Below are 16,397 nucleotides of genomic sequence, written 5' to 3' on the forward strand. Positions count from 1 at the left end.
GTTATGTATGAACACCTGTCTGCTCTACTTATTTCAACTGACTTGTGAAAACTGCTAAAAAAAACAAACAAATTCTTTGACACATAGCAACTTTTTTTTTTTTTTTACAGTAACGCAAATAGTTACTTTCCCTGGTAACGAGTTACTTTTATTATAGAGTAATTCAGTTACTAACTCTTAGTTACTTTTTTTCAGTTACTTTTTGGAACAAGTATTGAGTAACTATAACTAATTACTTTTTTAAAGTAACGTTCCCAACAGTGGTTATTACTGAAATCATATTAGTCATAAGTTACACTTCAAAAAGTAATATTACTGTAACAAGTTGCTGTCCAACACTGGTAATTAGTGACGGTAAGAGTACATTTATTTACCTGTAAATATAATTACTGAAATTGTGATTCGGGTCCCCAATGCACAAGCAAGCACTAATGGAATTTACTGCAAACAGTGGCAGAATTGAGCACATACTGTATTGATGAAATTGTTCAGTCTGTTATATACCTTATATAGCTTTCACCCCTCTCAAGTTATTGTTTTTGGCAGAACAATTACAGAAATGGAACAAAAATGAAAACTGTGTAAAAGGCAGTTTGCTTGTTTTTTTTTGGTTGGGTTCTGCAATTGCAGAATTGCGAAATCCAGAAGGGATTCTGAAGTGAACATCGTTTAAATAGTATTGACACAAACTGTTTTTGATTTGAACTGCAATGTATCATCAAAAAGTATGCTCTAACCATAACAAATTAAGAATGAGGTGCTTTTTTGTCATCATTGATTACTGTGACTTCTTAGTACTCAAGTGTTTGCGCACATTCCTAGTTGGAACAGTGTGAGGTCAAAAAATTACAATTTCAGCTGTCTGCTTTTTACTCTATCTTTTAATTATTTAATCCTGTTGTTATTTCTGTTTCTCTGGCCCCTCAGACATTCATTCTTGTAGTGGGTAATTTACCTCCCTCTGGAGGCTCTTCAATTGCTCCTGTCTCCTTATTAAAAGAAATCTCTGTAATACACATCACATGGTTCCTGCTGCTTTATTGATTTATTAGCAGATATTAATGTTTTTGTGCTCTTGTTTCACTTCTATTCTTCATTCCCTTCCCCTCTCTTCCCTTCTTATGCTTTCTGCTCATTTTCTCATATGTTCTGCCTTTTCTTCCTCTTCTCTCTCCTCTGCTCCAGCTGAACATGAACTCTGCCCCCACCTTCATGCATTTCCCAGCCAAAGGGAAGCCGAAGAGAGCGGACACCTTTGACCTTCAGCGGATTGGCTTTGCCTCTGAGCAACTGGCCAAGTGGATCGCAGATCGTACTGATGTGCAGGTACATCTACAGTGAGGAAAATATTTCTTTGATCCCCTGTTGATTTTGTTAGTTTGCCCACTTACAAAGAAATTAAGAGTCTGTAATTTCTACGGTAGTTTTATTTTACCATATAGAGACAGAAAACCAACAAAAAAGTCCAGGAAAAAATAAAACACATTATATAAAAGTTAGTAATTGATTTGCATTTCAGTGAGTGAAATCTCCAAGCAAAACATGACTTTGTACTCTGTGCAGAAATCCTTGTTGGCAAGCACAGAGGCAAGACATTTTTTGTAGTTGGTCACCAGGTTTGCACACATCTCAGGAGGGACTTTGGTCCACACCTCTTTAAAGATCTCTAAAATTTCTAGGCTGTCGTTTGGCAACTAAAAGTTTCAGCTCCCTCCACAGATTTTCTGTAGGATTAATGTCTGGAAACTGGCTAGGCCACTCCATGATCTTAATTTGCTTCTTCTGGAGCCACTCCTTTGTTGCCTTGTTTTGGGTCATTGTCATGCTGGAAGACCCATCTATGACCCATCTTCAGTGTTCTGGCTGAGGCAAGGAGGCTCTAGTCCAAGATTTTACAGTACATGGCCCCGTCCATTTGCCCCTCAATGTGGTAAAGTCATCCTGTAACCTTAGCAGGAAAACAGCCCTAAAGCAAAATGTTTCCACCTTTCCATGTGTTCTTGGGGTCATAGTCAGCATTTCTCTCTCTTCAAACACGGCGAGTCGAGTTAATGCCAAAGAGGTAAATTTTGGTCTCATCTGACCATAGCACTTGTACATATGCCTTCTTGAGCAGGGGGACTTTGTGGGCACTGCAGGATTTCAGTCCATGTCGGTGTAGTGTGTTACCAATGTTTTGTTTGGTGACTGTGGTCCCAACTGCCTTAAGATCATTAACAAGCTCCTCCCATGTAGTTTGGTGGTGACATCCTTTGACTGCTCTTTGGTCTTGTCCATGGTGGTGGGAGAGGGTGGAATGGAAGATACAGATTTTGTGGACAAGTGTCTTTTATACACCTAGCGAGCTGACATTAGGAGTAACTTCTTTAAGGTTGGTAGGGGATCAAATAGTTATTTCACTCACTGAAATCAATGTCTAACCTTTAGATAATGTTATATATATATATATATATATATATATATATATTCCGCCTCTATCAATTAAATTACAGACCCTTAATTTCTTTGTAAGTGTGCAAACTTGCAAAATCAGCAGGGGATGAAATAAATATTTTCCCCACTATTATGGGGTCTCCAGGAAATGGAGACCGATAGCATCTGATTTCCCCATCATGTTAACATAGATTTTCCCTCCAGAGAAGCTCTCCCTGATAAATATCACCGGCACCTTAATGCGTTTACAGACGACTGCCTTGGAGCACTAGCACTAATTCAGTTGTCTTATTAAGACTCTACCCCAGTTTCAGCTTTAATACTTTTGAATAAGTCACTTAAGGTATATATCACCTTTAGGGAAGGGATGAGTTATATTGGAGTTGATAAAAAGCTACTTTTTTAAAGATTTTCCTCAGATGGAGCACTCTGATTATGAAGCGCTGTGTAGATTACAGTGCAGGTCATATGTCAGTTACACTCTTCCCTCCATGCAGTTGGACTCGTTATCTTTGATTCATCTCCAATTCACATTTCTGCAAAGGTATGGAAACGCTTTGCTTTGTGAAATCTGTTCTTTTATCCTGGCTAAAGGAAAAACCTTTAACGATCTTAAAAAATAATAATAATAATAAATAAATATGACATGGCTTATTCATTTGACATTTATTTTAAAAAGTTGGAAAAGGTAGAGTGAATGAAAGTATAATGAATGCATTAAATTATTTTAAAATGTTTTTAGTTTAATTTTTTATTTTATTTTATCTTATTTTATTTATTATTTTTTTAAATAGAGATTGCAATCATTATGAATGTGTTAAATATTTTTATGTTTTATTTTATTTATTTATTTATTTATTAAGAAGAGAGAATGCAGTTATAATTGCTGCCTAATTTTTTTTATATAAGTACAACATGCATCAAAAGTATATTTTATTTAATTAATTTTTATTTTATTTTTAAAAAAGTAGAGAGAAAGCAAATGTATGTGTATATAAAGATTTTATTTTATCGTATTTAATTGTATTTAATTTTATTTTTAACATACTGTACTATTACCATACCATTAGCCCAATTATCTATTAGTCTTTGTCAACCAGTCTATGCGCATTGGAGCAGTGCTCGTTCACCCCCTGGAGTAGACAGAATTATAGATGAAGTCGGACATTTTTATCCTAGATTAATCTGATCTGATTTGGAGGCAGCAGCAGAGGCTGTAGTGCACATTTTGAAGGGAAACATTAAGGCCTTGAACGACAGGCACTAAACCTGTTTACAACCCTCTGGGTCTCACATCATACCACTCATAAATAGAGAATCCTGGGTGTCCAATGTGTCATAGACTTAGTAGCCCTCTGGGTCTACTTTTGGCCTGAAGCAAAGAAAAGACCGTAAAAGGGAAGGACCGGCAGCCTTTGCCAGAATGAATGCGTTCACTAGACAATGGCAGTGTCTGAAACCTAAGGCAATTGCCTCGCTGCACAGACAGTCAGTGACTTCCCCTGCAATGGTTTTGAGTGAAGTTTTCCTCCTCAGAAAAGGATTCATTAAAAGTCAGATGTTCGAGCTATAAAACATCTTTCAATGTAGGAAAAATTCAAGTGGTTGAAAGCAATTTAAAAATTGACATCTATAAATTAAAAGCATAATTTTCCATGTTTCAGACAATGCCTAGTGACATGTTCTTGACTTGAGCTGTAGCCTTATGGTGAAGGTTGGCCTTGAGATTGAAGTGCTTTAACAACTGAATGTTTACTACATGAGGTTCATGGATTTTTCTTCATTATTTTTCTTGTCTGTCGTGAAAAGTCACAACTGGTTGCAATTGTCAGAATACTGTCACCTTCTTTTCATGTCTCAAAACCTATTTGTACAGATGGTACATATAGCCTACCAATTTCTGAGAAATTATGTATTTATTCATGTCTTAAAACCTATTTTTACATATGTCCATTTACCAATATCTGAAAATTCATTAATTCATTCATCCATTCATCCATTCATTTATTCTGGTTTGATAATTATTTGTTTACTTGCTAGTTATTTCTTGTGGTGGTATCTTTATAAATGGCTGTTTTAACGTTGTTGTTGTTAATTAATATTAATAATAATATTAATAATTATTATTTTATATATATATATATATATATATATTTTTTTTTTTTTTTTTTTTTTTTTTTTTTTTTTACACTATTGGAATTGCTGAAATTATAATGTAATTAAGTGTAACAAATTAATAAAATATTTTAGTTTGACATGTTAACTTTGTGCAAATATGCCAGATTTTGTTGCTTTCCCTTTATTGTTGCATTCACTGTTCAGAGAGCACTGGCACTGATCAAGGCAATGTTTCTAAAATATAAGGTGTCAGTCAAAAGTTAAATACTTTTTTTTTTTTTTCTCTGTCTAGATTCGGGTCTTCCGGCCACCCAACTATTCGGGTACAATCGCTCTGGCTCTGCTGGTGTCTCTGGTCGGTGGACTCCTCTATCTGCGCAGAAACAACTTGGAGTTCATCTACAACAAGACTGGCTGGGCCATGGCCGCACTGGTGCCTAATGTTCATTATTTATCCCTAATTCAAATGAAACTGCTGGGGCCATGCTTTGAGTTGAAAACTGGCCAGGTCAAACAACAATGTATATCTTGGCAGTGGTACAACGGTCAGCTCTCTGTGGCCCTAGAACCATTCAACAACTTCAACACTTTTGCTATTGCTTTATAAGATCCTTTAATAAAATAAAACCAGCTGACCATGGAGTAAACCTAAATTAAAAATTATTTATAGAGTTTTTAAGCCATAAAAGAGGCCAATTTATTGAATCTAAACCCAAGTTGATGTAATAAAAACAGAAGACAACAGCTCAAGGGGACAAAACAAGCTAAAGGCATAGACTCAGTGTGCTTCTTACCACCTGAGGTCGAAATTATGTGCTGTGTCTTGCATAAAAGTTTGATTTAAAGTGTTGTGCTGTCTGAAGTGTGAAGGTGGTTGACCTTTACTGCTCCATTGGATAAAGTTTGTTATCCACCATATTGATTATAATGGCAAGGTTTCTCTTTTTTCCAGGCTATAAGAATGTAATCAATCTTTATCGCTCACTTTGTCTGTTTGTCATTCCCATCGTATCACCATATCACTAAGCCAATATACTCAATCTTTCTCTCCCTTTTCTTTTCCACAGTGTGTGGTCTTTGCCATGACCTCAGGTCAGATGTGGAATCATATCCGTGGTCCTCCATATGCCCACAAGAACCCTCAAAATGGTCAGGTGGTAAGTGCTGCCCACCTGCTCGTCTCAAAGCTCCGTATATGTGCCGCACCACTCATCTAAACCTTTCTTGACTTGGCTGACTTTGTTTGTGTCTGTTCATTAAATGGCTATCCATCATATGAAGTTTTGCCAACCGAAAAACAAACTTGAGTTCTACATGGTATAGGACCCTTCCAGTCTTAAGCAGTGAATCATGTGGAATATTAATTCCTACAAAGGGTATGGCCTACATTCATAAATAAAAAAATACTGCACTTGGTGTAAATAGAACTGGCGTCCAAATAGTGGTATGGAGCCAGACAGAACTATGAAAAAATGTGAGTTGTATGTCAGAGAACTGACCTGCAGGGTAGAGCACATACATTGGTATTTTTGCGCAGACGACCCAAATTTTTAATCCGGCTTGACATTTTCAGATCTAACCATCCACCCCATCCCTTGGTTCCTCCAATCTCACTGATTCTAGGAATAGAAGGCAAAAAACAAAACCTACTGTACTTCTAAAAATATATATATATAATTTTCTATTTATACAAAAACTACTAATTTCATATTTATATATTTATTAAGGTACACTACAGTACATTACAGTTCACAGAGTACATTATTTGATGAATAGAAAGGTCAAAGGAACATAATTTATTAATTTATTGGAAATTGCAATATTTTTTAAATGAGTGTGTGTGTGTGTGTGTGTGTGTGTGTGTGTGTGTGTGTGTGTGTGTGTGTGTGTGTGTCTGTGTGTATATATAATATACTGTCATTTCAGCATTAAGTGATATTTCCTGATGTTACCAGGGCAGTTTAATATCCTAACTTAGCATCATTAAAGTAAATGATTGTTTAAAAAATGGTACGCTCATGGCAGAAGTTATCAAGTTTTGTTAATGAGGTCAAGGCTTGTTGTTAACACGTATAGTCCTGCAATATATTTACACAGAAATCTGTAGCAGCTGATCTTACCTGCTGTTCTGCATCCCCATCTTATTGGCTTCTAAGTGATCCCTCCAGTCGATAACACAATAAATCTGAAATGAGTAAGGCCTTTTAATTATTAAAACATAAATAAGGAGATCAGCTTCTTTCAGTGCATAATCATTCCCAGTCCTGCTTCATCACCGTTCTTCATTAAGCTCAACACAGTAAGTTGAAGCTGCATCTTTTCCTCTAATAGCCCTCTAAGGCAGAGGTGAAATGAAAATGCTGATGACATGGGGAAATTAAAGTCGGTGAGGTAAGGTTGTCTTACATCTAACCTGTGCTATACAAAAGAAACCATTAGTGCTATTGTAAAATTATACCCTCACTGACTCGAGACCTTCATTCAAATGACCTAGTCTAAATTGACAATTAAAACTTTTCCGTTTACAAGTAGAGCAAAAATGTGTAGGTCTTCCAGAGTAATGCCATATTAGTTTTTCAGTTATTCAAGCTATTTGAAACAGATTTTCAAATTGTGTCTTTTATTGAAAACGTCCTTGAAATTTAGTAAAAATATTATCATGTCAGAGCCAGCAGTTTCAGTATACTTTACTCAAACTCAAAAGACATTCAAATGGCCTGTAATGCATATGATGGCAAAAATTTGTGTCAAATTGATAAGTGATGTTTCAGTGAATAAGCTCAATAGAGTGCACTTGGATTATCCGAATCAACCGTACTCATTCTAGATTTCACAGGTGGTACACTGATAAAAAAAAATGTTTTCATTTGATTTATAGAGTTCAAAAGTTTTTTCTTCTTTTTTAAAATCAATTATTTTTTTATTCCGCAAGGATTTGTATTCATCAGAGAATCCTGACAAAAATAGACTTTGAGTCTATGGAAATCCCAATACACAGAAACAAGTGTGTGTGTGTGTGTGTGTGTGTGTGTGTGTGCGTGTGTTTGTGTGTGCGTGTGCGTGTGTGTGCGCGTGTGTGTATGTGCGTGTGTGTGTGTGTGTGTGTGTGTGTGTGTAATGTTTATATTTACTGTTTTAATCAAATGTTAACATTTTACAAATAAATACAGTATGTAAAATGATGTACAGGTATGCTGTATTATATATATACTCAAAATGCATCAATACCCGGTATGACAGTTTAACATTTAGTGACTGTTCCTGTGATACGAGTGCCTATAGACAGTTTGCAGTTTTAGCCTCCATCTGGATCTACAAGTCTTTTGTGAACTGCACTTGAGGTCCTCTGGAGCTTGCAGTTACAAAGTTAAGATAAATTGCAGAACCAGCATGTACTGTATGTTGCAGTAAAATGTGTAAAGAAACATTGCTGCATGAAAGCCACATTCTGTGTTTTGGTACACACTATAAGTGATAATGTATAGTCAGTCTGTTATGTCTAGGACTGTAGTACTCGAGTCCGGTCTTGGACTCGAGTCCGGTCTCGAGACATTTTTCTGTCATCTCGGACTTGTCTCGGACTAGTCACGAACCAGTCCAGAAAAAAATAAAAATAAAAAATGTCTCCTTCAAAACAAAACCACATTTGCATGATGTCGTGACTGAAAATGTGTGGAAAACGCTAGGCGCGCCTCTCACCTTATTTACAAAGCACTCTGTAGCCTGCGCTTGCGCTCCAGTGGCGTCTGCTGTTGCTGGGCAACCATGACGCGCTCTCCATGAAGACGCAGAAGTTTCAGCAAAGAATAAATGGATTTCCAGCACTAAACATCCCTTGCAGTAGCTCGGCTAATATATTCTTTTAAAAAATGGCTATCCGTGTACAGCTATGATCATCTGTTCTTAGCTTTCAGTATTGTTCCGGGAAAGGATGTGCATGACCAGAGGTGCACTTACTGCGACCTGAAAAGTTTAGATGTTTCTAATTTAATTTTCTAACGTTACCTGTTAGATTGTGTTTTATTTACGTCTACACCTAGATAGCCTTAAACGTACCCTTTACAATAATGAAGAGGATTCAGAACAATAATAAATTAGTAAAAGTAATAAAACAATAACAGAATCCACGTCCTACGTGAATGTGGCCTGAAGACAGCCTTTATGAAATATTCAGGCCTGAACATTGATCCAGAGACATACATACACTGCTAACAATGCTATTAATCCCAAACTCAAGGCAATGAACATCTATAGCTCACAACAGGAGGAGTTCTGGATCTGTCGGCCTCTAATCCTTAAGCTGGACCTGAAGGGGACATTCCTACTAATTTGAGTGGACAGTGTCAACTCGTTCATAATGCACCAAAAAAATCAGAAAGTTAAGCAGGCTATGAGGGAGTTCTCACAGAATGCAGAAGCACTCTGTGGACTTGTGATGTATATTAATACACTAGTGGTCAAAAGTAAAAAAGTAAATAAATAATCATAGCATTAGTTGTTTGATGAAAAATACAGCGAAATCTGCAATTTTGTGCATCAATATATCATATATATATATATATATATATATATATATATATAGATCAAAGTTTACAGTAAAGACATTAATACTGTATAATATAATATTACAAAAGCTAACCTAATTCATTAAAGAATTCTACGTTGCTATTTCCACAAAAAAATATAAGTAGAAAGACACTGACAATAATATGAACCATTATCAATAATTGCGCAGCATTAGTAAACTGACAATAATTGAGCAAAAAACTTTGTCTTTTTTTTTTATTACATTCATATACATTAAATATTCACAAATAGAAAATTGCAATGATATTTCACAATAGGACCGGTTTTATTTATTTATTTATTTATTAGAAATAATAAATATCTTCATTATTTAAAAATTTTGACCACTAGTGTTCAGTTTGTGTGTATTAATAAATCATTTATTTTGTTATATTTAATTGTGTAACTTGGCACATATTGAATAGAATGCTTTTAATTTGTGTGACTGTTCAGGGTCATGGGACTTCAGTGGCCTATGTCAATAGGATTGTATGATAATACTCTTATTGTGTGTATCCTCATATTTTATGGCCAAAGCATACATGCAATAGTTGTTATCACTGAGAAAAATGTTACTCTTTGCTAAAAGGCCTCAGCTATACACAAAACTATAGTATGTTGCTGAGATAGATTTTTAGTCATCATTTATGGCTGTGCATTGAAGTGTGAAATTAAAAAAAAAAAAAAAAAAAAGGTGGAAAGAGGTTGTGCGAGAGACAGTGGTTGGGGGGAAAAAAACATTACCTTGATTTTCTAAACTAAACGCTACATTTGCATGAAATTATATTTCTCTTGTCAGAGTCTGAAAGTGCCATTTCCACATTTTCTCCAGCTTCATCCTGCAGCCCAGAGCAAAACCCATTTAGAGAGTAGGTTGTTTTGATAATGAAAGTATCTGACTGCTTACAGACGAAATGGCGAGGCAATGTGAGGTAAAGCTACGCATCTACTTGTGGCTTCGCACCTTAGGACAGATCACATACGCATGCACACAAACACCTTGCAGTGTTGACACTCAAGACGAACACGCTCTAGGCCAAAAGAGCTGAACAATTCTCAAAATTTTCCTGGCTTTTGCTATTAAAAGCATTTATTTCTTCAACTTTTTTGACTGCATGGACATTTTAATAGTTATTAAAAAGTCCAGGTAAAAGACAGGCTTTAAATGTCATCGAAAAACTGATAGCCCCCGGATACTAATGTGCATTTGATAAAAACAAAAACAGGTCTGGCAGCTTATTATCCAAAGTAGCTGCATTATTATTTAAATGATTCACAGAGATAATTAAGTGAGTCATTAGTGACTTTTCGCTTTAAAAACATTGTTTCTCCATTGTAAATGAGAAAGTCACTCTGCACTGCTCACAAACACAGTTTTGGAATGTTAACAGAGAGGTTGAGTGATATAAACTGCTTGACCAATCAAATTACTGGACCGGGAAAAGGCTAATGCTCTTTTGTTTGTCCTGAACTCTGCTTTTTGTGCTATTAATTAACTTAAAAAGTGTGTCCTCAAACTTTCTTCGAGGACTTGAACACGTATATTGGGTGTCCTCTTTCAAAGTCACCTGAAGATGTCAGTTCCTCTGTCCACATTAGCATTACTTCAGTTCACCATTTTCATTTCATTTCCCACAATACCATAATGAACTCTTGCAGCCTCTCTGTATTTACCACCAGCGAGAGGTAAATCATCTGCCCTTCCCTTCCAGCATGTTGTCACTTTTATTACATCTACGCAAATATTTTGGCTTTTAGCTTGGATGCAACTATGCTGGGGTGTCTTTATTAACCGGATTGAACTGTGAACTGAAGCATTAAATAAATGTTGCACTTGAGGCATATATTTTTCAAGATCTCATCCTGACGACTGGTGTTTGAATGGGAGCTTTAATTACAGCTGAAACAAGAAACCTGCAGAGAAGAATAATAAAGAAAGCCAAAAGGAAAATAACAAACAGGAGAAGGAAAGGCCGATTAACGGCAAATTTATCACATTGATGCCAATCTTCCATTTTGCCAGAAGGGCCTTCTGTCTGAAAAAGTTTTTATGGTTAACTTTTCCCATTTTATTTGAGGCAGCTAATGAATGGTGCACGTAAATAAACACAAAATACTTGTAGTAAAGGATATTTTTTTCTAAAGAAGCAGCCCCTGTCTGTTACCTATTTGGAAGGCATCAAGTTTCATTTTTTGTGTCTCATTGTTGATTCTCCATTGGTATCAGTTCAAGCTGTCAGTCAGATCCAGTCCAGAAGACTCCAGACTGTCTGCTACTGTGACCTCTCGCAGCTGGTCAGTTTCCATCAAAACTTTTTTTTTTTTTTTGACATCCGTTTCCATGGTGTGTGGTCTGTTTTTATCCAGAAACCAGATGCATGGTGTGGACAATAGGTGGTCTATATATAGCTTTTATTTTGAGGCATTGTAGTTATTTGTAAAACATTAAGGCTAGGCTTGTGGTATAAGTGCTACTGGATAGAAAATAGTAAGGACGTTTTTTTTAAAGGAATGTTCTGGGTTCAATAATAATTAAGCACTTACTCTAAGTGTTCCATTGAGGTGCATACAGTCAAAGTGAATGGGTCCATAAATGTGAGAGTACTCACTTATTCCAAAGTCATAAATATAAACCATATGGATGTTAACATGATTTAAGTGTGAAAACTTGCTTACTAACCTAAAGTTAAATGTCTAAAGTCATCCAAATTATCCAATTTTGCAACTTTATATGAAAGTGTACACATAAAACCCCAAATAACAACTTGTAACTCAGCCCAAGTAATACTCAAGTTTTAATGTAAGAATAGAAGTGCATTCATTAAATTATAAGCCTCACATTTCTCCTTTGAAAGTCATCTTCTAAAATCTTTTTTCTTCCAGGAACGAGATGAAACTTCTGTCAGCTTCATCTTGACCTGTATTGAGCCTACAATATTTCTTTAAATCTTTCTTTAGCTTACACTTTTCTTGTCAGTGTTTTTTTTTTTTTTTTTTTCAACTGTAATGGTCCACTTACTGTAAGTCTGTTTCACTCCAGAAAAAAAAATGCATGATTGGGGTTGCAAAAATTACTATAATATCATGAGATGTGTGATTTATGATTCATCCAAATCCTTTTTTTTTTTTTTTTTTTTTTTTTTGATGATATTTGTGCCCCCATACGTTGTATTTATGGTATGTACCTCCAGGGGCATTGTACCATGCTAATCAGCTAATCATTAAGTGATACTTGCAATATTCCAAATTGTTTATTAACTGTAGTAATTAGCTTAGAGTAAATCATTATGAAGCAGTGAAGTAATCATGCTTGTAGCAGTAGGATGCAGAGAGTGACTGATTTGTTGCTGTCTAACCCGGATGCCTCAGCTGGTCTGAGCGTCTAATGGCTTGTCCTATATGATGAAATCAGCACAAACTTGTCCTGTCTTCCTCCGTGCAGAGCAGCTCTTTCCTGAGCTTGTTAGGCACCACACGATTGTGCTGAAGGGTTGCTGTTGGCTGCTGGAGTTTTCCGTATCCCCCTGTCCATAAGCTTGAGAATTCTTTTGACAAGCTTGAAAACTCTTTCTCTAACTTGCGCTGGCAGGCTTATTTTACACACTCTGAAAGGCTGTTTTCCCTGCCAAAACCAACTGGACTGAAAACGCTAGAGAAAGATCAGATGAGAGTGTTTACAAATATGTTGAATGTCCTGATTATGTGTTGATTATGTAAATATCAGTGTTGGAGGGTGTAGATGCATTAAAATGTTCTTGTGTTGTGCATGAAGGGCAGAATAAGGACTATGGTCATACAGAACGTTGTTTTTGCATTTAAAAAAGTAAGACAATGCAGTTAAAAAAATTATAGTAATCATATAGTGAATACATATATGATATATGTGTGTGTGTGCACTATAACATTTTTCGGTTACACTTTATTTTGATAGTCCACTTTAGACATTCTACTAACCAAAAATAACTTTGCAACTACATGTCAACTAACTCTCAGAGTAGACTGTTAGGTAAGGTTTTGGGATAGAAGAATAAGGTAACATATACTTGCATAATTTAAGCTTCTCACATTTAGTTCGCTGTATGTTGTAGACACATCAAAATAAGGGGCCCTATCATACACCCGGCGCAGCACAAGTATTTTTGCTAGTTTCAGCCCGACGCATTTTCCCATCCTGCGCCACGTTATGTAAATAGCAAATGCATTTGCACCCATTTGTGCACTCATGGGTGTGCTGATCTAAAAAAGTTGTGTGTTCAGGTGCATTGCTATATTGAGGAACTGAAAATAGACTGCGCCATAGACCAACTCAAACTTTGTCTTAAGTCAATGGGGAAATATTTTTTTTTATTATTTAAAGATTGCGTTAGTAGAAAATGCTCCCCTGGGCAGGTTCACTTTGCTCATTACACAGAGGGATATGCAGCAGCACACAAACATTTTTAAATATGAAACATTAAAAGATGAAAATGTAAAAGATTATTATTGTGTATGCTACATTAATATAAAAATGCATACATGTCATAGTCATTGCGTGTATCAGAATTAGGCTACCTGTTTGCTTGTGGACGAGCAGCTCAGTTTCATCTCTGGAGACACGTTCTTTCCTTGCGCTTTCCAATTCTGCCGTGTAAATAGCAAATCCACCATAGTGTGAGTGCAACTGCCTCTTAAATGGAATTGGAGATGACACTCTGATTGGTTTATTGCGCATTACGCCCAAAAAACACCCATTACTTATTAGGATAATAGGTACAACCCATTTAGACCATGAGCACTGAGCGTTTTCCGTTATTAAACTAGCAAAATTGGATTTGGACACGCCCTGAGTGCACATGCGCCGTGTGCTTTAGACCATGTGCTTATATCTTTAAAATAAGGCCCAAAGTGTTAGAAGATATTAAGTAAACAGTCTACTAATAATCTAATGACTGCTAGTCGACATGTAGTTGCAAAGTTACTTACTGTTAGCAGAATGTCTAAAGTGGACTATCAAAAAGTGATACCCATTTTTCCATATAATTTGTGTGCCAAATCATGTGTTTATGAGAAAACAGAGCAAAATGTGGTCTTGATTTCCAGCCTTGATTATGTTGGTGCATTTGTACATGATTATTTAATGATGATTATTTCGATTTGGGAGTTCATTTCATTCATCATGTCATTTTTTTTTTTTTTTTACTTTTGTGTTTCACAGAAAAACAATATGGCAAGTAAATGATTATATAATTGACATTTCTAAGTGAACTATTTCTGAAATAATGAAGTGCAATCAATTTGAATGATTGTCAAAGCAAATATTTACACCTTAATAAGGACTGTTACCGTTCCCTTAACAGTGTTCGGCAGGTTCTCTGGCTGTCGGCCAGCCTGTATCCAAGTGGCTCTCAGAGCAGCCCGCTGATGAGCTTGCGCTCCAGACAAATTGATCTGAATGAAAACCACTCCACCCCAAAAAGAGAGCTCATTTCATCTACCTTTTGGTCATCACCGTCTGGAACACAATTTACACGACATACTGTACAGGGCACCTTGTACTCTCAATTTGGAAATGTCCTAGAGCGAGCTGTCAACACATTAAATCCACCATCAACATTATACACCCATACACCCCACTCATTTAAAACAAACGTCTTAAAACCAGACTAAAACTCATTGGAAGGAGTGACAGGCCTCAGGGGGACTAAAGTCATGGTGATGCCAACACTGAGCCACTGCAGGGCAGCGCATCGCCAGCACTTGAGTGAGTGGAGACGTAATGCTTGATGACAGTGTAGGGGTAATGAAAGGTTGCTCCCACACTGACTAAAAATTCAATCTGCCTGCAGAAACCACGAAGTTCCTCAAAAGCCTGATAGGTGCTTCCAGCTACATACTACGAATTTAAGCCTGAGTGACTGGATTTTACGTCCTAGCAAGTGTTCTTTTTAATGTGGTTTTATGATGAATTACTAAGGGAAGAAAATGGCCACTGCATTTGAGTGAATGCTTCAGTTGTTGGCACAATTTAAGCAATGGTACAAAACTGATGATGCATGAAATGTCTAAAAAAAATACCTTGACCTTTTCAGGGGCTATTTAGCAAACAAAACACACACACACACATTCTAAAAGCAAGGACTCAACTGCCGATGTAAGGGCTCTTTAGCTGGCAGCCCACGGCCAAACACGCCCCGTCAATCATTTTTATAAAGCCTTCCGATTGATTTTGATAATCGCTGCGCTGCCTGGTACACCAGGGTACCCCTGCACAAATCTTAGCGATGGATTGTGGTACATATTCAGAGTGTGTTTAAGCTTTTTTTCTGCCCACAGTTTAGCTGAATATTGTTCCAGGCAAGAACCAGAAGCATTCCATTCCATCTTGTTTTATCCAATTAAATGTATTTATGCAAATGCAGACAAATGATGACACAGTGTCTTAGTGAAATTAATGATGAGAACTGAACCAAAGTTTCAGTTCAAGAAAGAAATTATAAAAATGTTTGCTTTTTCACATCTTCTTAATTGTGAAGTGGTAGTTCTGTATTATTTAAGATCTGTGACATTTTGAAAGATTTGCCTAATGCTCACCAAGATTGCATTTATTTGATCAAAATACAGTAAAAACAATGATATTACATTGAACGCATTATTAATAATAATACTGAAAAGAGTTTGATTCATAAACACTGAAAGCATTGCTGCTATTTTTTTTTTTTTTTTGTCAAAATGTGATCTTTTTTTCAGGATTTTTATAAATAGAGGTTCAAAAGAATGCCTTTTGTGACATTATAAATCTCTTGTCACTTTTGATCAGTTTAATCCTACTGACCCCAAACATTTGAATAGTAGTGTTTATTTTATCTATTATTGTATAGCCATTTTCTCTCATATAGATTGGTATTTTCAAGGTCATTATCTTTTCAGACCTTTGTTCTTCCAAATTTTTTCCTAATTTGAAAGCTGTAACCCTAAATTGTTAATGTACACAGACACATGGTATTAAGTGTTTTGTTTTGTTTTGTTTTTAAAGTTATCTTTCTCACAGCAAAAGTGCTACGGTCTAATAATTATGAAACTTATGAAAATTATGAGATTAAACTAATTATGAAAAAAAAAATCTCTGAAAATGTTTCTTCCCCTTTAGTTTTCAATATAATAATCTGGCCACTGGGAAAAAAGGGGGGAAAGGGAGTTAAAGAGCCCTTGCCCTGTGATTTTAATCTTTAATCTCACTTTCTTTTGTTTAACCATGTATTTTTAATACCTTCATAAGGCTAGTATTTATCCCCTCTCTTGTG

General features: G+C 36.0%; 1 protein-coding gene across 1 annotated transcript in view; it reads left to right on the forward strand.

The window, feature by feature from the left end:
- LOC132143511 (tumor suppressor candidate 3) overlaps positions 1–16,397 on the forward strand; it is a 96,770-nt gene that overhangs the window by 43,893 nt on the left and 36,480 nt on the right. The window contains exons 4-6 of the mRNA XM_059553780.1: positions 1,186–1,326; positions 4,844–4,984; positions 5,619–5,708. Of these exons, the coding sequence (XP_059409763.1) occupies positions 1,186–1,326; positions 4,844–4,984; positions 5,619–5,708 (372 nt within the window). The remainder of the gene's footprint in view (positions 1–1,185; positions 1,327–4,843; positions 4,985–5,618; positions 5,709–16,397) is intronic.

This window comes from Carassius carassius, chromosome 7 (assembly GCF_963082965.1).
Source record: "Carassius carassius chromosome 7, fCarCar2.1, whole genome shotgun sequence".
In the NCBI taxonomy this organism is placed as follows: Eukaryota; Metazoa; Chordata; class Actinopteri; order Cypriniformes; family Cyprinidae; genus Carassius; species Carassius carassius.